At 42.5% G+C, this 24,068-nt stretch overlaps 1 protein-coding gene across 1 annotated transcript in view; it reads left to right on the forward strand.

Moving 5' to 3' along the window:
• The window catches only part of GPC6 (glypican 6), a 1,295,998-nt gene that overhangs the window by 492,120 nt on the left and 779,810 nt on the right, over positions 1-24,068 (forward strand). The window contains exon 3 of the mRNA XM_044285536.1: positions 16,014-16,405. Coding sequence (XP_044141471.1) covers positions 16,014-16,405 — 392 coding nt within the window. The remainder of the gene's footprint in view (positions 1-16,013; positions 16,406-24,068) is intronic.

The raw sequence follows: 24,068 nt of genomic DNA on the forward strand, positions 1-24,068 counted from the left end.
AAACGCAGCCGCCTGTCTACAGCCAATGTGGACAAGCTGACGTTCATAAAAATGAACCAGGCATGGATCCCACAGGACCTGTCCGTCCCTTGTCCAGATTAGACATTAACTACCTCCCCATAACCATATATTATTGGACTCCAGGGCACTTCCTCATTCAATCCTATTTTTATTTTCATTTTACCATTATATTGCGATGCTACCCAAAGTTGAATGAACCTCTCCTCTGCCTGTGTGCTAGGCCTAAATATATGCCAATGGACTGTTGCAGTGGTGGCTGACATGAAGCCTGATTCTCTGCTATGACATGCAGACTAATTCTCTGCTGACATGAAGCCAGATTGTCTGTTACGGGACCTCTCTCCTCTGCCTGGGTGCTGGGCCTAAATTTATGACAATGGACTGTTGCAGTGGTGGCTGACGTGAAGCCTGATTCTCTGCTATGACATGCAGACTGATTCTCTGCTGACATGAAGCCAGATCCTCTGTTACGGGACCTCTCTCCTCTGCCTGGGTGCTGGGCCTAAATTTATGACAATGGACTGTTGCAGTGGTGGCTGACGTGAAGCCTGATTCTCTGCTATGACATGCAGACTGATTCTCTGCTGACATGAAGCCAGATCCTCTTTTACGGGACCTCTCTCCTCTGCCTGGGTGCTGGGCCTAAATTTATGACAATGGACTGTTGCAGTGGTGGCTGACGTGAAGCCTGATTCTCTGCTATGACATGCAGACTGATTCTCTGCTGTCATGAAGCCAGATTGTCTGTTACGGGACCTTTCTCCTCTACCTGGGTTCTGGGCCTAAATTTATGAAAATTGACTCTTACAGTGGTGGGTGACGTGAAGCCTGATTCTCTGCTATGATATGAAGACTGATTCTCTGCTGACATGAAGCCAGATTGTCTGTTACGGGACCTTTCTCCTCTGCCTGGGTTCTGGGCCTAAATTTATGAAAATTGACTCTTACAGTGGTGGGTGACGTGAAGCCTGATTCTCTGCTATGATATGAAGACTGATTCTCTGCTGACATGAAGCCAGATTGTCTGTTACGGGACCTTTCTCCTCTGCCTGGGTTCTGGGCCTAAATTTATGAAAATTGACTCTTACAGTGGTGGGTGACGTGAAGCCTGATTCTCTGCTATGATATGAAGACTGATTCTCTGCTGACATGAAGCCAGATTGTCTGTTACGGGACCTTTCTCCTCTGCCTGGGTTCTGGGCCTAAATTTATGAAAATTGACTCTTACAGTGGTGGGTGACGTGAAGCCTGATTCTCTGCTATGATATGAAGACTGATTCTCTGCTGACATGAAGCCAGATTGTCTGTTACGGGACCTTTCTCCTCTGCCTGGGTTCTGGGCCTAAATTTATGAAAATTGACTCTTACAGTGGTGGGTGACGTGAAGCCTGATTCTCTGCTATGATATGAAGACTGATTCTCTGCTGACATGAAGCCAGATTGTCTGTTACGGGACCTTTCTCCTCTGCCTGGGTTCTGGGCCTAAATTTATGAAAATTGACTCTTACAGTGGTGGGTGACGTGAAGCCTGATTCTCTGCTATGATATGAAGACTGATTCTCTGCTGACATGAAGCCAGATTCTCTGTTACGGGACCTCTCTCCTCTGCCTGGGTGCTGGGCCTAAATTTATGACAATGGACTGTTGCAGTGGTGGCTGACGTGAAGCCTGATTCTCTGCTATGACATGCAGACTGATTCTCTGCTGACATGAAGCCAGATTCTCTGTTACGGGACCTCTCTCCTCTGCCTGTGTGTGTGCTGGGCCTAAATATATGCCAATGGACTGTTGCAGTGGTGGCTGACGTGAAGCCTCATTCTCTGCTATGACATGCAGACTAATTCTCTGCTGACATGAAGACAGATTCTCTGTTACGGGACCTCTCTCCTCTGCCTGGGTGCCGGGGCCTAAATATCTGAGAATGGACTGTTCCAGTGGTGGGTGACGGGAAGCCAGATTCTCTGCTATGGAACCTCTCTCCAATTGATTTTGGTTAATTTTTATTTATTTAATTTTTATTTTAATTCATTTCCCTATCCACATTTGTTTGCAGGGGATTTACCTACATGTTGCTGCCTTTTGCAGCCCTCTAGCTCTTTCCTGGGCTGTTTTACAGCCTTTTTAGTGCCGAAAAGTTCGGGTCCCCATTGACTTCAATGGGGTTCGGGTTCGGGACGAAGTTCGGATCGGGTTCGGATCCCGAACCCGAACATTTCCGGGATGTTCGGCCGAACTTCTCGAACCCGAACATCCAGGTGTTCGCTCAACTCTATTCATAATCCATCAGAATTGCTAACTCCAAACAAAACAGAAGTGGATCCAAAACAGAGATGACACGTGAATAGAATATTTGCATGTGTTCTGTATTTTGTACCCACAACTGCTTTTGGCTAACAAATCAGAAGCCAATTCTGATGGGACCATACAGGCCTTACAGCTGATACACAGACAGGATCCGGTGTGCATATTATTTTTCCTTCCTTCTGACAGATCAGAAAAAGGATCAAATAAATGATGATGTCAGCCAGGCCGAAAGGCAAAATATTGGTCCAGTCATGAAGTGGGAAGGGGGGGAACAGCAGTCCACAGAGTGGCCCTATCACTAGAGATGGCCTTGCGGTTCACCGGGCAGTCGTTTCACGGTGAACTTTGCACGTTCGCGATTTGCTGAACGGGTGAACATATGGCAATGTCAGCTGGCGCCATATTCTTTTACATTGTGAAGAACTTTGACCCATGACACATCCATCAGGTGGTACATGACAGCCAATTGAGACGTTTCAGCACATGGACATACACCCTACCTTATAAATAAACCTGATCTGGCCGACATTCATTTTACATTCAGTCTTTTGCCAGTGTGTGAACCGAGAGCAAGGCAGGTGGTTTGACTCCGCAACAAGAAAAGAGTGGGTATTAGGAAAATTGCATTTACTGTAAATTAACAAAAGCAGGTTAACAGTGAAGTTACAGAGGTAAAGACAAGCAAAATATTCAAAACAGTATAAACAATACAAGTCAAATACTGTAACAATTTTCACCTTTACTGTGTCCGTATTTGCAGTGCGGACACTAAGAAATAATAGTCCCAGAAACTGTCCCTAACTGACCCTAACTTTCAAGTGGGTGCACACCCCCTTATCCCAGTGGTCCAAGTGGACCTCTTACAGTTTGTGGAAGTGCACGGTGGGGTCCGATGTCGTCCTTTTCCTTTAACCAATGCAGGATCCGCATCAAAGAAGTCCTCCTCAGCATGCCGGAAAACCAGTTGAATATAATCCAGAATTTTACAGTTACTGTCCGGTACCTCGACAGCACTGTGAGTCTCTTCACTGTTTGTGGCAATTCACTCAGCCCAATGTCTGCTCCACAGGTTAGTTGCTGCACACAGTCCTTTTTAACTTGGCTTCGCTAAATGCACGGTTTCTTTGCACTCCATCCATCTCTAGACCGAAGTTCACACAGCTTGGCTGCACAGGGAAGTCCTTTAGTATCTCCACACACGTCTTACACAACACAGAACTTGTTTTCTATCTTGCCAATATGGCGGCAGTTACAGCTCAAGTCTCTCTTCCTCCTTCTTCCTGCTCACGCTGAGGCAGGCTGACATCATAAGAGGCGTGTCACTTCAACACTTAGCTGCTGCCTTAAAGAACCAGTATCACAGTAATACACTTTCTCTATGGTAAACCCCAATGCAAATTGGTCCTATGTTGCCATCTACTGACCAAACGAATACTGCAGGCATTTTACATTAAATTTTAACACAGTTTTCCAGGATAATGAAATTTAGAGACATTACATGACAAGTGTAGACTCAAGTTGCTGCTGATGGAGCTGGAACTGCTCCTTCCTCCCCACCCTACCACAGCAGCCATAGAAGAGGAATGTGAGTGCAAAAGGCCCCCCTGGTCACACCTGCGAGAGGATGGAAAATGGTGCAGATAGGCAGCGGCCAACTGACTGCATAGGATATCTCTATAGTAGTTCAGTTTGTTCTCCCTCTCAGCAGATGTAAAAAAGGCCCCACATTTTGGAACGGTAGCGAGGGTCCAACAAGGTGGAGAGCCAGAAGTCATCCCTGACAATTCGGCTGTCACTACGCAAGCGGGCATGCTTTGGGCCATTTGTTCAAGTGACTGGGAGGAACTCCCTGCCTCCATTTCCACTACATACTACCACGGTGTGTGACGTTGTTCATCCCGTAGTCTTGGCGATGGACAAAAACCGTGGCCTCCTCAAAAGGGCCTGAGCAAACGGCAGATGTCACGCATGTGCTGCCACTGGCTGACATCGAAGTTACACAGGGGAGTACTCCTATCCGCTTGCATCATCAAGAAGTCGTTGATGGCCTATCTCTGTTCATACAGTCGGTCCAACATATGGAGGGTGGAATTCTGATGGGTGAAAACATTGCATATCAGCCTCTGTTGGGGGATGCCGTTCTGCTGCTGCAGCTCAAGGAGGGTGTGCTTTGCGGTGTACTAGTGGCTGAGGTGCATGCAAAGTTTCCTGTTCATTTTTAGGATGTCTTTGCAGATGGCTGGAAGAATTCAGGAACCGCCTGACAACCATATTTAACACATGTGCCATGCAGGGCGCATGGTTCAGCCCTCCTTGACGCAGCGCCGACAGTATGTTCTTCCCGTTGTCGGTGACCATGGTTCCGATTTCTTGATGAGAGACATGGAGCAGTTCCTCTCCTGTGTGACTCTGTTCAACCAGGCAAACGAGGTGCAGAACAGCATGACACCACCGTGCCCTGCACATGTGGTATGCTGGAGGGGCACTGTGAATTGTCTGAGAACACTGTGGAGGATGAGGAGGCAGAGGCGGACATTGTCGCAGGTCCAATGGCGTAACAATCTGGGGGCGTAAATGGCATCACCTGCCCAAGTTGCTGGTGTGGCTGTGCAGGAACCACATTCACCCAGTTGGCTGTAAAGAACATGTATTTTCCTTGACCATAGTCACAGCTCCACACGTCAGCACTGCCGTGCACTTTGGCAGACACCGACATTCTCAAGGATGGCCTTTTTGGCAAAGAAATGATGGCTTGGGACACTTCACCTCAGCTCGGCACAAGCCATCAGTTCTCTGAAAGATGCAGAGTCCACCACTTGGAAAGGGAGGGACTGCAGCACCAGCAACTTGGACAGGAACACATTCAGCTTCTGTGCCGTAGGAGGAGTGCACGCATACTGCTGTCTCTTGGCAATCGCTTTGGTGATTGATTGCTGAAGGAATGATTGACAAGGAGTAGGAGGGCGAGGAGCAGAGACATCAGGACAAGCAGATGATGGGAAGGACAAACAGCTCTCTTCGGCTGAGTTGGGGAGCCTTGACTGCCTGAAATCGGGTGCGTGCCACTGGGTGATGCAGCAACCACTGCAGCAGGCTGGACCACCACATCGGAGCCACGCTTATCCCAGGCCACTTTATGGGGACGCTGCGTATGTTGATGCAGGACCGTGGTGCCAACATTGGCACCCTGGCCACACTTCACTTTCTTCCCACAGATTCTACATATGGCCATGTTCACCTTCTCTGGCGGCGTAACAAAAAACTGCCACACTCTAAATAGGGAATTTTACCTCCAATACTACGCACAGACTCACTGCTACCGCCTCTGCTTCCGTGAACCCATGTACCACTACTTTCCAGGCTGGTAGGCTTCTGTGAATCGAGTGGTCTACCTCGGGCATGTTTGGCTCCCGACCTCCCACTGCTACCACCCTGCTGACTCCTGGCCATGCTAGCAACTTGCTGGCCCCGCTGCTGCCTAACGAGCAACCTGCCACACTCTTCTCCCGATGATGATAAAGCCCCTAATTCACCCGGCTCACAAGTGCGATCTGTCTGCACAGCAAATATATTTGTCTTTTTTCTTCTTATACACCCCACAAAAGGCTTTAGAATATGTAACTGCACTGCTGAATGGCAAATATATATATGTTTTTTTCCACTTATAACTGCACTGCTGAACGGCAAATATATTTTTCTTTTGCCACTAATACACAGCAAAAAGGGCTTAAGAACATTTTTTGTTCCATTAATATACGCCAAAAGGAGCTGCAAATTTTCACACTTCACCACACAATGGCTAATAAGTCCCTTTTTTCCTAGTAATAAAAGCCCAAAAATGCTTTAGAACATATAACTGCACCGCACAAGGGCAAATAAGATATAGAAATATTTCCTTGTAATAAACCCTTCAATGGCTGTTTCAAATAGTACTTGCATGCCAATAACAGGAATGGTTTGCTGAAATTACAGAGCTGTATAATGGCAGTTTGGATCCCCAGTCAGTGCAGCAAGGTGTGATAGGATTGTTCCTATTACCCAGGCTGTAATCTCCCCTACTTAACCTTGTTCTACATAAATGCTCTAGAATGATTCCTCCCAATCCTTTCCCTACACCTTGAATAATCTTCCCCTGAACTTGTAAATCGTTTTTTTAGCACAACAAAGTCTTTCCTAGCACTGTCCCTAGCGCCTGCTGACATCTCTCCCTGCACTAAGTACACTGGATAATGGCAAAATCTAAGATGGCATAGGCTATTTATAGGGCTGTGACATCACAGGACTGGCTGGCTGCTGATAGGCTTCATGCATGGCATTATGGGTGATCCCGCGTTCCCAGAGTTCCCTGCTCCATGTCCTCACATGTGCAGCAGCCATTTTAGGATTTTTTTTTATTTATTACCGTGAAGCGTGAGGAAAATTGGATTCAGTTTCAACTTCGATTCGTTCTTTTCTAGTTACTATGTAACTGGTGTAATGAATTGCCCCTTATATTTTTTGTGATATCAGGCAGACACCTTGGTGGAACTTATCTGTCACCACCAGACATCTGAGAAGCTCTGACAGATGTTCTTCAGAACCTCCTGCTTGAGGTTCCTTTTGTTTTGCTTTCGTTTTCTCATCTAGTTAGCCTCTCTCAGCTGTCATGTAGTTGCACTGATTGCATCCCTTTAAATCCATTCCCATACTGCATCACTTTGCGGTTTATACAACTTCCTGGAGTGTGCTGATGCTAGAAGCTGTTACTACAGCATCCACAAGATAAGTCTGTTTTCTTTATTTCTGTTTGCCTGTGGGCTTGATCCTAGGTGACCCTGACTCCCTCCGTATTAAGTGTAGGGAGCCGGTGGTCGTGTCCCCTCACTATTATAGGGTGTTCAGGTGCATACAGTCGAGGAACGAGGATATGCAATTTTCCACCATTGAGATTTTTGCATAGGCTGAGCAGTAAGGGAGAGAGTTAGGGCTCTTACAGGGCTTACCCTCCTGTTCCTTAGTTTTGGATCAAGTCAGTCGGATCTTCATTTGTGTCTTCTAGTTTTCTGTACACCTTCCGTGACATTATAAACCGCCAAAACCGTCTCAAGCATGGATCCGGTTTCACTTTTGACTGAACACATGCAGGGTCTTTCATTGGAGGTAGCAGATCTCCGTAAAACTGTTTCTCAGTTTCAAGTGACCGGTTCAGCTTGCGTTCATGGATTTTGTTCTGAGCCCAAGATCTCGCTCCCGGATACGTTCTCCGGGGGTAGTGAGAATTTTGTTCATTTTAGAGAGGCTTGCAAACTCCATTTTCGCCTACTTCCCCATTCCTCTGGTGATGAGGAGCAGAGGGTGGGGATCATCATCTTGCTGCTCAGGGATAACGCTCAGTCCTGGGCCTTTTCGCTGCCGGTGGGGGCACGGCCCCTCTGTTCAGTGGATGATTTTTTTTTAGCCCTGGGTCAGATATATGATGTATTGCTCTGGCTGAGTCTTGACTACGTCTTTTATGCCAGGGTAAACAGTCCGCAGAGATATACTGTTCAGAATTTCGGAGATGGGCAGCTGATACTGGTTGGAATGATGCTACACTCCGAAGTCAATTTTGCCATGGTCTTTCAGAGGGATTGAAAGATGCATTTGCCTTTCATGAGAGACCTACCTCCTTGGACTCTGCCATGTCTCGGGCCGTTCGCATTGACAGGCGTCTTAGAGAGAGAGGAGATATCACTCCTTCCTGTCATACTCAGTCCAAGGACAGTGCGGTGGTCTCATTCAGTGCACGGGGTTCTCAGTCGCTCTCAATCCCCTCTGAGCAGGATCCCATGCTTCAGCTCTCATAGCAAGGTTTGTTTCTGTTGTGGAGGTAAAAATCATTTGGCAAATGTTTGTCCCACTAGGAGATTCAGGCAGCTTTTCGAGAGTAATAAAGAAAAAAATCTTCTAAAAACATTCCATCTGTTACTATTGGCAAGGTTGATGCGGAAATTGAAGGTTTTCCGTTTGCTTGTAGTTCCCGTTTTGTCCTACCTGCCAGGGTGGTGCTAGAGAGCAAGAACATTTTTTGTGAGATTTTTGTAGATAGTGGAGCAACTGTCAATCTCATTGATAATCAATTTGCTATAACTCATGGTTTCCAGGTATGCACTTTGGGAAAGGATATACCTGTTTTTGCTATTGATTCCGTTCCACTTTCTCAGAAATCGTTAAGGGGCATAGTTCACAATATCCGTTTGATTGTGAGTGATACTCATGTTGAGGATGTGTCATGTTTCGTCCTAAGCGGGTTGCCTACTCCTCTAGTGTTGGGGCTACCCTGGCCCACTAAACATAACCCCACCATTGATTGGCAAGAGAGGCAAATAAATGGTTGGAGTGACTTTTGCAGAGAGAATTGCCTCACGACATCTTTTCTCTGAATTTTCGGATGTGTTTTCTGAGAGTGGTGTTCAGGACCTGCCCCCTCATAGGGAGTACTATTGCCCTATTACTCTCACCCCAGGTGCCTAAATCACGTTTATACAATCTCTCCCAACCTGAAAGGGTCGCTATGCGTGCTTATATCTCTGAGAGTCTGAGAAAGGGACACATACGACCCTCGAAGTCACCTGTCGCCGCTGGTTTTCTCTTTGTTAAGAAAAAAGATGGTTCTTTAAGACCATGTCTGGATTTCAGGGAGCTGAACAGTATCACAATTTGTGACCCTTATCCGCTTCCTCTGATCCCAGACCTGTTTGACCACATTGTTGGGGCTAAAGTTTTTTCCAAGTTGGATGTAAGAGGGGCATACAACCTGGTCAAATGGAAGACAGCCTTTAATACCCCTGAGGGCCATTTTGAGAATTTGGTTATGCCTTTTGGTTTGATGAATGCTCCAGCCGTCTTTCAGCATTTTGTGAACAGCATTTTTTATCATTTAATGGGGAAATTTGTATTAGTGTTTCTAGATGACATTTTGATTTTTTCTCCTGATTTCAAAACTCATAAGGACCACCTACGTCAGGTCTTGCTCATCCTGCGGGAGAATAAACTGTATGCTAAACTGGAAAAATGTGTGTTTGCGGTTCCAGAAATTCAATTTCTGGGGTTTCTTCTCTCCACTTCTGGTTTTTGCATGGACCCCGAGAAGGTCCGTGCTGTGCTTGAGTGGGAGCTTCCTGAGAATCATAAGGCGCTGATGCATTTTTTGGGCTTTGCCAATTATTACAGGAAGTTTATTTTGAATTATTCCTCTGTTGTTAAACCACTCACTGATATGACTAGAAAGGGGGTAGATTTGTCCTCCTGGTCGGTAGAGGCGCGTAAGGCCTTTTCTAGTATCAAGGAGAGTTTTGCTTCCGCTCCCATCTTGGTACAACCTGATATTTCTCTACCCTTCATAGTTGAGGTGGACGCTTCTGAGGTGGGTGCGGTCTTGTCTCAGGGTCCCTCTCCTACCAAATGGCGACCGTGTGCCTTTTTCTCGAAGAAACTCTCCTCCACAGAGAGAAATTATGATGTGGGAGATAGGGAGTTGTTGGCCATCAAGTTAGCTTTTGAGGAATGGCGCCATTGGCTAGAGGGAGCCAGACACCCTATTACCGTGTTTGCTGACCATAAGAATCTGGCCTACTTGGAGTCAGCCAAGCGTCTGAACTCGAGACAGGCCAGATGGTCTTTGTTCTTTTCAAGGTTTAATTTTGTTGTCACATTCCGCCCTGGGGTTAAGAATGTGAAGGCGGATGCCCTGTCCCGTTGTTTTCCGGGAGGTGGGAATTTTGAAGACCCAGGTCTCATTTTGGCTGAAGGTGTGGTGGTCTCTGCTCTTTATCCTGAATTGGAGGCAGAGGTTCAGGTAGCCCAGTCAGAGGCTCCTGATCTTTGTCCTCCTGGGAGGTTGTTTGTGCCTCTCGCTTTAAGACGCAAGATTTGAAGATAAGGAGCACCACGATACTGTCCTTGCTGGGCACCCGGGGGCAAGAGCCACAGTGGATCTCATCGCTCGGAGATTCTGGTGGCCGGCGCTTAGTAAGTTGGTTGAGGGTTTTGTGGCAGCCTGCGAGACCTGCGCTCGTGCCAAAGTCCCTCATTCACGGCCATCAGGTCCCCTTCTTCCGTTACCCATTCCTTCCCGTCCTTGGACACATCTGTCCATGGACTTCATTACGGACCTGCCTCGTTCCTCGGGGAAGACTGTGATTCTGGTGGTGGTGGACCCTTTTAGCAAAATGGTGCATTTCATTCCTTTTCCTGGTTTGCCCAATGCTAAGACGCTGGCGCAGGCATTTATTGATCACATTGTCAAATTGCATGGTATTCCTTCAGACATAGTCTCTGATAGGGGCACGCAGTTTGTTTCCAGATTCTGGAAGGATTTCTGTTCTCGCTTGGGGGTTCGGTTGTCATTCTCTTCTGCTTTCCACCCGCAGTCGAATGGCCAGACAGAGCGCGTTAATCAGAATCTGGAGACATATCTGCGCTGTTTTGTGGCGGAGAATCAGGAGGATTGGTGTTCTTTTCTGTCCCTTGCTGAGTTTGCTTTAAATAACCGTTGTCAGGAGTCCTCTGATAAGTCACCATTTTTTGGTGCATATGGGTTTCATCCGCAGTTTGGGACATTCTCTGGAGAGGGGTCTTCTGGTTTACCTGATGAGGACAGATTCTCCTCAGTCTTTGTCATCTATTTGGCAAAAGAGTCAGGATAATCTAAAGAGCATGAGTGAGAGATATAAGCGTGTGGCGGATAAGAGACGTGTGCCTGGTCTGGACCTGAATGTGGGTGATCTGGTGTGGTTGTCTACAAAGAATATCAAACTGAAGGATCCCTCCTGGAAGTTGGGTCCTAAGTTTATTGGGCCTTACAAGATCTTGTCCGTCATCAATCCTGTTGCCTTCCGTCATGATCTTCCTCAGACTTGGAAGATCCATAATGTTTTTCACAGGTCCCTATTAAAACCTTATGCCCATACCACTGTGCACTCCTCTTCGCCTCCTCCTCCGATTTTTTTTTATGGCAATCTTGAATTTTAGGTCTCTAGGATTGTGGATTCTCGCATTATCCGCGGTTCTCCTCAGTACCTCGTTCATTGGGAGGGTTATGGTCCTGAGGAGAGGATGTGGGTCCCAATGGCGGACATTAAGGCCACTCCTCTCATCAGGGCTTTCCATAGGTCTCATCTTGAGAAGGTGGGCTCTGAGTGTCCGGAGTCCACCCGTAGAGGGAGGGGTACTGTCACCACCAGTTCTGTGAGAAGGTCTGGCAGACGTTCTTCTCTATCTCTTGTATGAAGTTCTTTTAATTTTGGTTTTTACTTTCTCATCTCCTTTCCTTCTGCCAGGTGTCACTTATTCAGACTAAATGTGTTCCTTTATATTTCTTCCCATACTGCCTCACTTTGCGGTTTATACTACTTCCTGGATGAAGTGTTCACTGCTGGAGGCTGCTGCTGTTTGCTCAGATAAGTCTTTTCCTTTATTGTGTTTCCTTGCTGGCTTGATTCTAGGTGACCCTAACTCTGTCCGTATTAAGTGCATGGAGCCGGTGGTCATGTCCCCTCACTATTATAGGGTTTTCAGATGACACACAGTCTTAGGTACATGGGCTTGCAATAGTCTACCATTGAGACCCTTGCATGTGCATAGCAGTCAGGGAGAGCTCTTAGGGTTTTAAAGGGCTCACCTATATGCTCCTTAGTTTGGGATCAAGCCAGTCGGTCGTTTATGTATACGTTCCAGCTATCTGCAACTTCATCCGCGACATTGTGGCACTGCTACAGAGGACATATAATATGGCACTATATACAGAGGGCACAGGGCATATGGCTCTGTATACAGAGGGCACTGGGCATATGGCACTATATACTGAGGGCACAGAGTATGTGGAACTATATACAGAGAACACAGAGTGTGTGTGACACTACCATTGGGGGCCCTGTGTATGGTACAAATGCTGCTGTTATATTCAGGGCACAGCATGTGGCACTAAAAGGATGTTGTGTTAGTATGCAGGGCGCCAATGTGTTGGTAAAGAGAGAAGCTGAAGAAATCTTCTCGGCAAAATCTGCAGAGCTGAATTGTGGCCGGGAGATGTCATCATGGTGGTCTGAACCAGATGGAGACGTCGCCTGTACGTCACCAAATGGAAATTATTATTCTGCTACTGTGTGTGATGAGTGCTGTAGTCACAAGGATAATCTACAGCTGATAATGGCTGGTAGCATGCTGTTTTTTTTTTTTTTAAACAACTCCCAGCATCCCTTTACTGCTGTTTAGGCCATACTGGGAACTGTAGTTTCACACTGTAGAAGTTTATATGGAGGGGGTTGAACGGACTACTCAAATGGTATCTGTACTGAATTTTTAAAATCTAGTGATGCAAACATGTACTGCACACACTTTTGGTGCTGTATTTGACTTATGGGTTTGGTTCTGGTGCTATATTTATGTTGTTGATTCTGTTGCTGTATTTGACTTATAGGCTTGGTTCTGCTGTTGTAGTTGACATCGGTTTTGTTCTGGTTTTATATTTATGTAGTGAACATGGTTCTGGTGCTGTGTTTGACTTATATGCTTGGTTCTGGTGCTGTAATAATGCAGTGAACTTGGTTCTGGTGCTGTATTCATGCAGTGAACTTGGTTCTGGTGCTGTATTTGACTTATGGGTTTTGGGTTTTGTTTTGTTGCTGTATTCATATAATAAACTTGGTTATGGTGCTGTATGTGACTTATAGGCTTGGTGTTGGTGCTGTATTAATGCAGTGAGCTTGGTTCTGGTGCTGTGTTTGACTTATTAACTCAGTTCTGGTTTTGTGTTTGACTTATATACTTGGTTCTGGTGCTGTATTCATGAAGTGAACATGGTTCTGGTTCTGTGTTTGACTTATAGGCTTGGGTCTGGTGCTGTATGAATGTAGTAAACTTGGTTCTGGTGCTCTATTTGACTTATAAGTTTGGTTCTGGTGCTGTATTTATGTAGTGAACTTGGTTTTGGTGTTGTGTTTGACTTATAGGCTTGGGTCTGGTGCTGTATGTATGTATCGATCTTGATTCTTGCTCTGTATTTGTGTGGTAAACATGCAGCTGATACTATAATTCAATCTAATACTATCCATTCACATCTGCGTTCGGGATCACTGTTACAGATTCTGTCAAAAAGACCGGACAAAAAAGTCCTGCATGCAAGACTTTTTTGTCCAGTAAAGAAGCAGCATCCTGAGAAGACCCCATTATAGTCTAGAGAGTCTCTTCAGCCCAGAAGTTGGTAAATCTGGTCCCTCTAATGATCAGGCAGACTCAATCATGTACTGTTTCTAGGATTGCCCGTGTGTGTACGATCTCAACATGAAAACACAACCGGCTGCCGCCTTTTCATGAATTAAAGCCTATTTACCTATACTGCCATCATATGGTAGGCGGCGTTAAACAGGTTAAGGCGGGCCACTACACATGGGCCAGTGCTGTGTGCTATCCCCACAGGCTAAAATTTTCCAGCTAGCCCCTGCTTATACTGTACATACAGTATATATTTGATCGTTTTCTACACAGAATATCATACACGTAGAAGGCTTACAAGTAGGCCAAAAAGATAAAGGGGGCCATTTATTATCCAGAAATATGCCTATCTTAGGCATATTTCTGGTGCAGGTTGAAGTGCAGTGGTTACTTGTGACTTTTGCCCGCTCACACCAGGTCTAAAAAAGTGGGCGTGGCATGGGCGGGGAAGGGGACCAGCTTTATTTATCATTTTCTACGCCTATTATAGGCGTACAAAATGGTCTAAATGTAAGTCAGTAAGGGAGCTGGCTTACATTTAGACTGGTGCTGGATGTGCAAAAGTTATATAGAGGCCAGTGCTGATTCACCGCCAGATACAGAGGTTATTAAGACCGGCTTCTAAAACACTGGTCTTAATAAATGACCCCCAAAGACTTCAGGATCTTTACAGACCTCATGTATAAAAACCATGGCAGACAGAAACTGAAATAGTTATCTATAGCAAATACAGTAATCTGCTTTTATTTTTAAATCTGCTTTGAAAAACTAAACCCTGACTTTTCGTGTCTGCATTAATTTTCATACAATAGATCCAATAAATATCTTGTCAGATTGATGAATAGAGTAAGGCATGATAACTAATCACTGTAAATTGAAATGTTAGCAAAATGCTTTTAGTGTTCACTAAAAGAGTATCTATCTTTTTTAATTTGCTTTTATATTTGCCATTATGTGAAATGTTTGCATGACATCACATGACAAGCACTAATAGGAGTTTAACCAGAAACATTCATGTGCTGTTTATAGTTGTGTTTTATATATATATATATATATATTAGAGAGAAGCTCTCCCGTTCTCTTTGCACCAGCCTCTGGCCTCTACCTGTTAGGCCGAATGCACATGGCCGTGAGCGGTCCATGGAACCGCGGCCTGGATTCCTGCTGAGAGCAGGAGCGCACGGCGTCATTGGTTGCTATGACGCCGTGCGCTCCCTGCTGCCGCCACAGTACAGTAATACACTGGTATAGATCATACCAGTGTGTTACTGTATTGCGGCGGCAGCAGGGAGCGCACGGCGTCATAGCAACCAATGACGCCGTGCGCTCCTGCTCTCAGGAGGAATCCAGGCCGCGGTTCCACGGACCGCTCACGGCCGTGTGCATTAGGCCTTACTCTGATTGTTGGGGGTTCCTGAAATCATATTCCTGCCTGTCAGACATTTATGGCATATCCTATGCATATGATCACTATAAGGGCCCACTCGTAATTAAGAAGAATCCACGAAGGAATTAGCAGGTTCTATCTTAAACATTACTGTAAAAAAATAAATACAAAATTTTAACTTGTTAGGGACAAAGTATACATGTTTGCTAACATTCACATCTCAACTATAGAATCAAACTTTTTATTTTCTTTAAATCTAATTCAAACGGTTGTTTTCAATAAATATTTCATATGTTTCTCTTTGAATACTATTTTCAGTTTTTTCATATAGATTCAGTATTGTTACAGTTCAGGGTTACATTTCTACATGGAATAAATATGAGAGGGTCATTTACTATACAGAAGTCCACCTATATTAGGAGTATTTTTGGCACAGATTGCGGTGCAGAGGTTATTTGAGCTGCAATCTCCGACTTTTCCTTGCTCACTCCAGGTCTAAAAAAGGGGGTGTGGCATGGGTGGGGAAGGGGATGGGCAGGCCTGCCTCATTCATCATTTTCTACGTCTGTTTTAATGGTCTAAGTGTAAGCCAGCAAGAAAGCTGGCTTACATTTAGACTGGTGCTGGATACGCCGAAGTTCTGTAGAGGGTGGTGTCTCTTCATAACTTTAGTAATCCACCGCCAGCTAAGTGCAGTATTATTTACTAGTAGATTAGATGTTTTCAATAAATTATATGTCCCTCAAAATATCTCCCACTCACATTTAAACACTTTAAAATCAATATTAATAATAAGCAAAAATATATTTTTTGCATATATTTAGTTGTACAGTATTAAAATTATATCATTGGTAGATGATATTTTGGAAACAGCTAGCATTTGAGGTCTTGGTTGCTAAAATTGGGAAGCATGTACATTTTAAAAATATTTTTATTACATTTCTACATTTTTTCTTGTTGATATTTGTATGTAACTGTTTAATATTACTTCAACCTACACCATATAACTTATATCATATTTATATTAATAATTATGATTATGTTTAATATTTATTGTTGATCTCTCTAGAATTTTTCAAATCCCTTCTGGAGAATGCAGAAAAATCTCTTCATGATTTATTTGTAAGGACATATGGGTTGCTTTCCACACAGAACTCAGAAATATTCCAGGACTTATTTACTGAGCTAAAACATTACTACACTGGAGGAAATGTCAACCTCGAAGAAATGCTGAATGATTTCTGGGCTCGCCTGCTAGAACGCATGTTTCAGCTGGTAAATCCTCAATATCATTTTTCAGAAGACTATCTTGAATGTGTCAGCAAATATATTGATCAACTAAAACCATTCGGAGAAGTACCTAGGAAACTGAAAGTGCAAGTTACTAAAGCTTTTGTTGCAGCCCGAACATTTGTCCAAGGTCTAACGTTAGGCCGGGAAGTGGCCAACAAAGTATCTAAGGTAAAAACAAATACTTATTTTTTGTCTTTGACTGTCTAGCACTATATAAAAGCATAAGGCTGGCGTCATAGATGCAGTTTAGTCTTATACATATTTTGAGGAAAGACTGAAGTGCTGCATAAAAAATTCTCAGAAGCAGAATTTGCCACAGAAACTGCATGTGCGATTCATGCCTTTTTGCAACTTAGAGCAAGTAGATTCAGATAGAGTTCTAGGGTAGCTGCATCTATTTTTTTTTAACAAGTGCTTTAGGGTGACTGTACATGGGCCTCTGGATCCACTTGTGGATTACTTCTAATGGCTGGGCCACGCATGTGCTTACTGGACTTCACCTGTATTTGCTGTTGTTTCAAATAACAAGTGTAGGTGTGGCCCAGCAATGTGGTAATTTGCATGCAGGTCACACAGTCAGACCACACCATGTGCATGCACACTTACTAATGACTCCTTTGACTTCTTTACAATATGCAAATTGATAGATACATTATACTTGTTTCACGTCTGATTCTGAAATTTAAAGGGAACCTGTCACCAGAATTTTGGGCATAGAGCTGAGGACATGGGTTGCTAGATGGCCGCTAGCACATCTGCAAAATATCCAGTCCCCATAGCTCTGTGTGCTTTTATTGTGTAAAAAAAATTGATCTGATACATATGCAAATTAACCTGAGATAAGTCCTGTACGTGAGATGAGTCAGGGACAGGACTCATCTCAGGTTAATTTTGCATATCTATCAAATCGTTTTTTTTTTTTACACAATAAAAGCACACAGATCTATGGGGACTGGGTACTGCGGATGTGCTAGCGGCCATCTAGCAACCCATGTCCTCAGCTCTATACACAAAATCCCAGTGACAGGTTCCCTTTAAAAATATATATTATTTGGGTGCAAATCGATTCTATCCAAATCAAATATGTTCCAATTGCTATGAAAACTGTCTCTGGTGTCCTTCGACTCATATACTTTTAAGCAATTCAGAGAATAACTATGAATTCTAGAAGGAGAGAGAGATAGTACTGATAGGGGTACTCTCAGTCCCTGGGGTCCTAGAGATTCAGAAAATAAATATGAGGAGAAAGAGAGAGGGAGATGGATTATATTGTTAGGGATGATCATTCTCATTATGGAGACCAACAAGTATGCATGAGGAGTAATGTAGCCCAGACAGGGCTGCTCTGCCTTTCTGGGAAACATACATGTAAATTTTAGTATCTTACATCAAGCATCAGTTAATCCTAGTGGTCTTTTCTTTTGGAAGGAAAGCTAATTTAAATATCTTTCCCAGAAACCCAAGGCCATTCAGCTAACCAGGGCAATTTTCTCTTGAGAAACCTAGTACTCTTGTCCTTTTGCAATTTTCTTGGAAGGAAAACTGGCTTTCATATATGATTTCCAGTGGGGTATTATATCCCTCTCTCTGGGGAAATTGGGACAAATTGGTAGAATCGCTTTGCTCCTCCAATATAGTCATAGTATTCTTATATAATTAATTTAATATATCTTAGGATAAATCAGATTTGATTACTACTGCAAGGGATGGCCTATGTCTCCATCTGATTCCACATACAATGGCTCCTTGTCTTAAATGTGAGTGATTTATCAAATTATAAGTTTTGCAATTGTAGGAATGTTTGATACAAGATTTTAATTTTAATTTAGACTGGTTCAAGATATGCTCAATGCATATTTAAAAATATAATTCAGTGACACTGTATTTTTCTCTGTTGGATATTCAAGTGTTTTTATGGCAAGAATGGCATGGTCTCCATAAAAATAAACATAACACTGAGGAAACCAAGATTAGTTGGGAATCTTCAGATAAGTTTTAAGAATCATCCATCATACTATTGTATTTGCACCTAGCCATATTAAATGTTTATACACTTTGATAATCCATACTTCTGTTTAGAGATGAGCAAATTTCTTAATAGTGGTACTGCGCCTGCACAAGATTTCTGACCGCCGACAGGAAGAAGGACGGGGCATTTCTAGAAGGTAGACGATGATGTGGGGAGGGGGCGTAACCATTTGCCGGGGTTGTGGGAGGTTATTTGAGGATCAGGAGGCATTCTTCGGATTCAAATTAAGGTGGGCTGGGCACTGCAGGGGGGCATCACTGGGCACCAGAGGGGAAAAAAAACGCCCCTCTAGGCACCTTGGAGCCTTATTAGCATATCATAAAAAGGGCTTTTTTTATCAAAAGGACAAAACGAAATAAAGTAAGAAGACGACTGCAGGAAATAAGGTACTTCAGTTAACATGGCGATGGTGACAGCTAAAAATGGTAAAAGCAGGTGACAGATTCCCTTTAACAAAGTGAGCTTGGATCCAAATTTCAGGAAAAAATTGATTTGCCATGAAGCCGAATCCCCTGATGCATTGTGATAACTAATTTTCACAGTTCTGATAGATATCGACATCAGGTAGTCACTAGTGTCAGGTACTCACTAGTGTAATTTAATTATAATGTAATCACAGAGTACATTTACCAGTGTAAAACTGAACCTTTACTGATAATCATTAAAAATAACCCACTTTGTGCACTTAAAAAAGCAATTGACATTTTGGCTGTGCAAGGAAAGGAAAGTAAAATTGACTCACCCACACACTTGCCCTATCAAGCTATAGGCCCTGCCTAACAAAATGGAATGGCCGCCCCGAGAGGGGCGATCCCATGTCAGGAACCTCCTGATAGGCTCTATATGTCCCTGGAAAGAGATAGATACTGCCACCCTAAAAGAGACCTAATATGACTACAGTCCAATAGTAATGCCATAAGTCAATGCATGTATCAGAAAATAATAAAGTTGCCAAAAAATATCGCACATATTACATATATGCTCCCAAATGAACCAATGGCGTACAGATTTTGATCATCAGTGGGAAAAAAGGAGCACATAACAAATGTCACAGGACTGCAAACTTTGTGCCAATACATTTCTCTGAACCGTTCTATGGGGTCAGTTCATCAGGGGACCACACATAACAAAAAAACTCCAAAAAACAAACGATACAGGAATGGAGACAATAATATGTGTGGGAATCAGATTATATTCTTATAGTAATACCCAAATAAAAACGGTAAATCTCATGGCCATAAAGAAAGACAATTGCCACATATTTGGGCATAGAAATAATTGTACAGATGAGGAGCCACTATACCCTGTTACTACAAGAAGATCATTTAACTATTGAAAAATAGTATTTAGCCAAAAATCATTGTCACTTCCTATCAGCTTAGCAGACAGTGGATGGGGAGGTAAAATGAGAGGGAGGTTACTATCCTTCATATTGTAAGATGAATATTATGTGCAAAATTAAAAGCACCCTACCTCACCCATAGAATCCGGACCGTCGCATTTACATTCATGAAATTTGGCACACACGTACATCAGGTGTCCGGGAAGGTTTTAGACCAGGTGTCAGCTCTCTATCAATTACCGTTCTTGAGATATTTCTAAAGAATGCATTAGTCAATAGAAGCCTACTCACATGACCCTTATCAGCTAATAACAGCTTGCAGGCCCTTAGTCTCCACATACACATAGTTTTACAGCAGATTTCCATAACAACCCAGCCATTTTTCTTCACTGCTTTAGGTTAGCTTTAACCTGTAGGATACCAGCTTTAACCTGTAGGATACATGTACAGCGCTGATATCCGGAACAGAAATCCCAGCGCCGTAAAGGAGCTGCGCCCGCGCGATCAGCGTCAGGGGTCCGGCAGTCACTGATAGCCAGGCCCCTGCTGTATGCGACGGCATGAAAACACAGATGTCGGCATGTTATCCCTTGCACAGCCGCGGTCAGCGCTGACCGCTGCACGTGCGGGATCCTGCCGGTTCCAGGTGGCCATTGGATCCCCGCGCTGCTGTGATGGGGACCCGGAGCAAGGAAAGGCAGCCCAATGCCTTCCTTAAGCATTGTGGCTGCCTTATGTGACAGCCTGTGAGATGTGAGATCCAGGCCCTTGGTCTCACATGCAGGAAGCTGTAAGTGTATTACAGTGTGTTATACACTTAAAGCCAATGCATTACATTACAGAAGTATTGTGATGGATTGTAACGGGGGTCAGACCCCCAAAAGATGAATTCCCAGAGTGGGACATAAAATAAAGTGAAATAAAAGTTAAAAAAAAAATAAAGTTTTACAAAAAATTAAAAGTTTCAAGTAAAAAAAGCGCCCTTTTCAGGCCATAGTAGACATATTAGGTATCGCCGTGTCCATATCGACTGGCTCTATAAAAATATCACATGACCTAGCCCCTCAGGTGAACTTTGTCAAAAAAATAAATAAACTGTGCTAACTAAACAATTTTTTTGTCACCTTACATCACTAAAAGTGCAACATCCAGCTATGAAAAAGGCGTATGCCCCCCAAAATAGTACCAATCTAACCGTCACCTCATCCCGCAAAAAATGAGCCTCTACCTAAGACAATCGCCTAAAAAGTAAAAATAAATATGGCTCTCAGACTATGGAGACACTAAAACATGATATTTTTTTTAAGGAAACCACAGAAACAAGATAATAATGCACTTATTAAAGTAGATGCAAGCACTATATATGGACAAAGTCCTCACTCTGATATGATAATGTCTGAGACAGTTAATATATTTTGATCAAAACACATCTAAGCCCGCCTACCGAACGCCAAGGTGGTCTCAGGTCAGGCGGGTCCTACGCTAAACCTACCTAAGCCGTTGGGCTTCTATGTTTTTGTTTTTTTTTTGTCTGGGATTTTTTTTTGTTTCAAAAATGATTTTATTATGTTAAAAGTAAAAAAAAAAAAAAGTAGACATATTAGGTATCGCTGCATCCATAACGATCTGCTCTATAAAAATATCACATGACCTAACCCCTCAGGTGAACGCTATAAAAAATAAAAAAATTAAAATTGCGCCAAAAAAGCAGTTTTTACTCATTTTACATCACAAAAAGTGTAATACCAAGCAATCAAAAAGTCTTATGTACCCCAAAATGGTGCCAATCAAACTGTCATCTCATCCCGCAAAAAATTAACCACCTAAGACAATCGCTCAAAAAATAAATACATGACCTAACCCCTCAGGTGAATGCTATACAAAAAAGCTATTTTTTGCCACTTTACATCACAAAAAGTATAATAGCAAGCGATCAAAAAGTTATATGCACCCCAATATAGTGCCAATCAAGCCATCATCTCGTTCCCCAAAAAATATACCCTACCTAAGACAATCGCCCCAAAAAAAAAAAAAGCTATGGCTCTCAGACTATGGAGACACTAAAACATGATTTTTGTTTTTTTGTTTCAAAAATGATGTTATTGTGTGAAACTTAAATAAATTTAAAAACTATACATATTAGGTATTGCCATGTCCGTAATGACCGGTTCTATGAACATATCACATGATCTAACCCCTCAGGTGAACGCAATACAAAAAAGCTATTTTTTTGTCACTTTACATCACAAAAAGTATAATAGCAAGCAATCAAAAAGTCATATGCACCCCAATACAGTGGCAATCAAGCTATCACCTTATCCCGAAAAAATCTAAGACAATCGAAAATCTAAGATCTAAGACAATCACCCAAAAAAAAAAAAAAAAAAAAAAAAACTATGGCTCTTAGGCTATGGGGCTATGGAGACACTAAAACATGATATTTTTTTGTTTTCTGTTTCAAAAATAATGTTATTGTGTAAAACTTAAATAAATTAAAATATTAAGTATATATTAGGTATTACCATGTCCGTAATGACCTGTTCTATAAAAATTTTACATGACCTTACCCCTCAGGTGAACGCTATAAAAAAATAAAATAATTTAAACTGTGCCAAAAAAGCAATTTTTTGTCACTTTACATTACAAAAAGTGTAATACCAAGCAATCAAAAAGTCTTATGTACCCCAAAATGGTACCAAACTATCATCCCATCCCGCATAAAAAGGAACCCCTACCTAAGACAGAGCTCTCAGAAAATGGCAACACAAAAACCAGATTTTATTCTGTTCAAAAATTATTTGACTGTGTAAAAATTTACAAAAATAAAAATGATAGACATACTAGGTATCTCTGCATCCGTAACAAATTGCTCTATAAAAATATCACATTATATGCCCCCTCAGGTGAATTCTGTAAAATAATTTAAAAAAAATGCCAAAACAGCCATTTGTTTCACCTTGCCTCACAAAAAGTTTAATATTAAGCGATGAAAAAGTCTTATGTACCCCAAAATGGTACCAATCAAACCAACACCTGATCCTGCAAAAAAATGAGCTCCCACATAAGACAATAACTTAAAAAATAAAAGCCAATGGCAACCATAAACCTATCCATCAAAATCAGCGCTGCAAAAGCTATATGGTGCTCCTTCCATCCGAGTCCTGTTAGGTACCCCCACAGTTGTTCACCACCACATATAGGGTGTTTCTGTATTCAGGAGAAAATGGGTAGTAAATTATGGGGTGCTTTTTCTCCTGTTTCCCCTTGTGAAATTGAAAAAAATTGGGGCTAAAGCAACATTTTACTGTAAGAAACAAAACTTTTCATTTTTACAGTCAAGTGTTTCCAAATTCTGTAAAACACTTAGGGGGTCAAAGTGCTCAGTACCCCCCATTAATATATTATTTAATGGGTGGTTTCCAAAATGGGGTCACTTTTTGAGGGTTTCCACCGTAGGAATACATCAGGGTCTCTTCAAATACAAAATGGTGCCTAACCAGTGAAATCTGCCTCCAAAATCCATATGGCGCTCATTTCCTTCTGACCACTGCCACGTGCCCATAGAGCAGTTTTCTGGCATATATGGGGTATTTGTGTAAACCGCAGACGCAGAGTAATATATATTGAGGTTTATTTTGTTGCTAACCCTTGCTGTGTTGCCCAAAAAAAAGTTTGATTAACATAAAAAACTACCAAAAAAGTGAAAATTTGAAACTTCACCTCCATTTTCCTTTAATTCTTTTGGAATACCTCAAGGGTTAGCAAAGTTTGCAACATCAGTTTTGAACAATTTGAGGGTTGTAGATTCTAAAATGGGGTAATTTATGTGTGGTTTCTATTTCCTAAGCCCCTCAAAATCACTTTATTACTGAATTGGTGCTTCAAAAAAATGTTTTGGAAATTTTGTTGAAAATTAGAAAAATTGCTTCTAAACTTAGTTCTAAGCCTTCTAACGTCTTAAAAAAAAAAAATGACAAAATGATGCCAAAATAGACATTTAGGGAATGTTAAGTAATAAATATATTATGTGGTATAATTTTCTGTTTTGAAAGCAGAGAAATAGAAATTTTGAAAATTGCAAATTTTTCATAATTTTGGGTAAATTTGGGATTTTTTCATAAATAAAGGTGAAATATATTGACTCAAATTTATGACTGTCAAGAAGTACAATGTGTCACGAGAATACTTATCAGAATGGCTTGGGTAAGTAAAAGTGTTTCAAAGTTATTACCACATATAGTGACATGGGATTTAAGGTGAAAAGTGACTCGGTCCTGAAGAGGTTTTAAAGGAAATCTGTCACCAGGATAATCGCCATTGAAGTAAAGCCATAGCCTAATTGCACTTAGTACCTTATTTTCAAATGTGCCTTTGTTCCAGCACTAGATGTTTTGTATCCTCTGAATGCCAAATAGTATGCAAATGAGCCAGTTAAGTGCCCAGAGGGGCGTAATTCTTGC

The sequence above is a fragment of the Bufo gargarizans genome, chromosome 3 (genome assembly GCF_014858855.1).
Source record: "Bufo gargarizans isolate SCDJY-AF-19 chromosome 3, ASM1485885v1, whole genome shotgun sequence".
Lineage (NCBI taxonomy): Eukaryota > Metazoa > Chordata > Amphibia > Anura > Bufonidae > Bufo > Bufo gargarizans.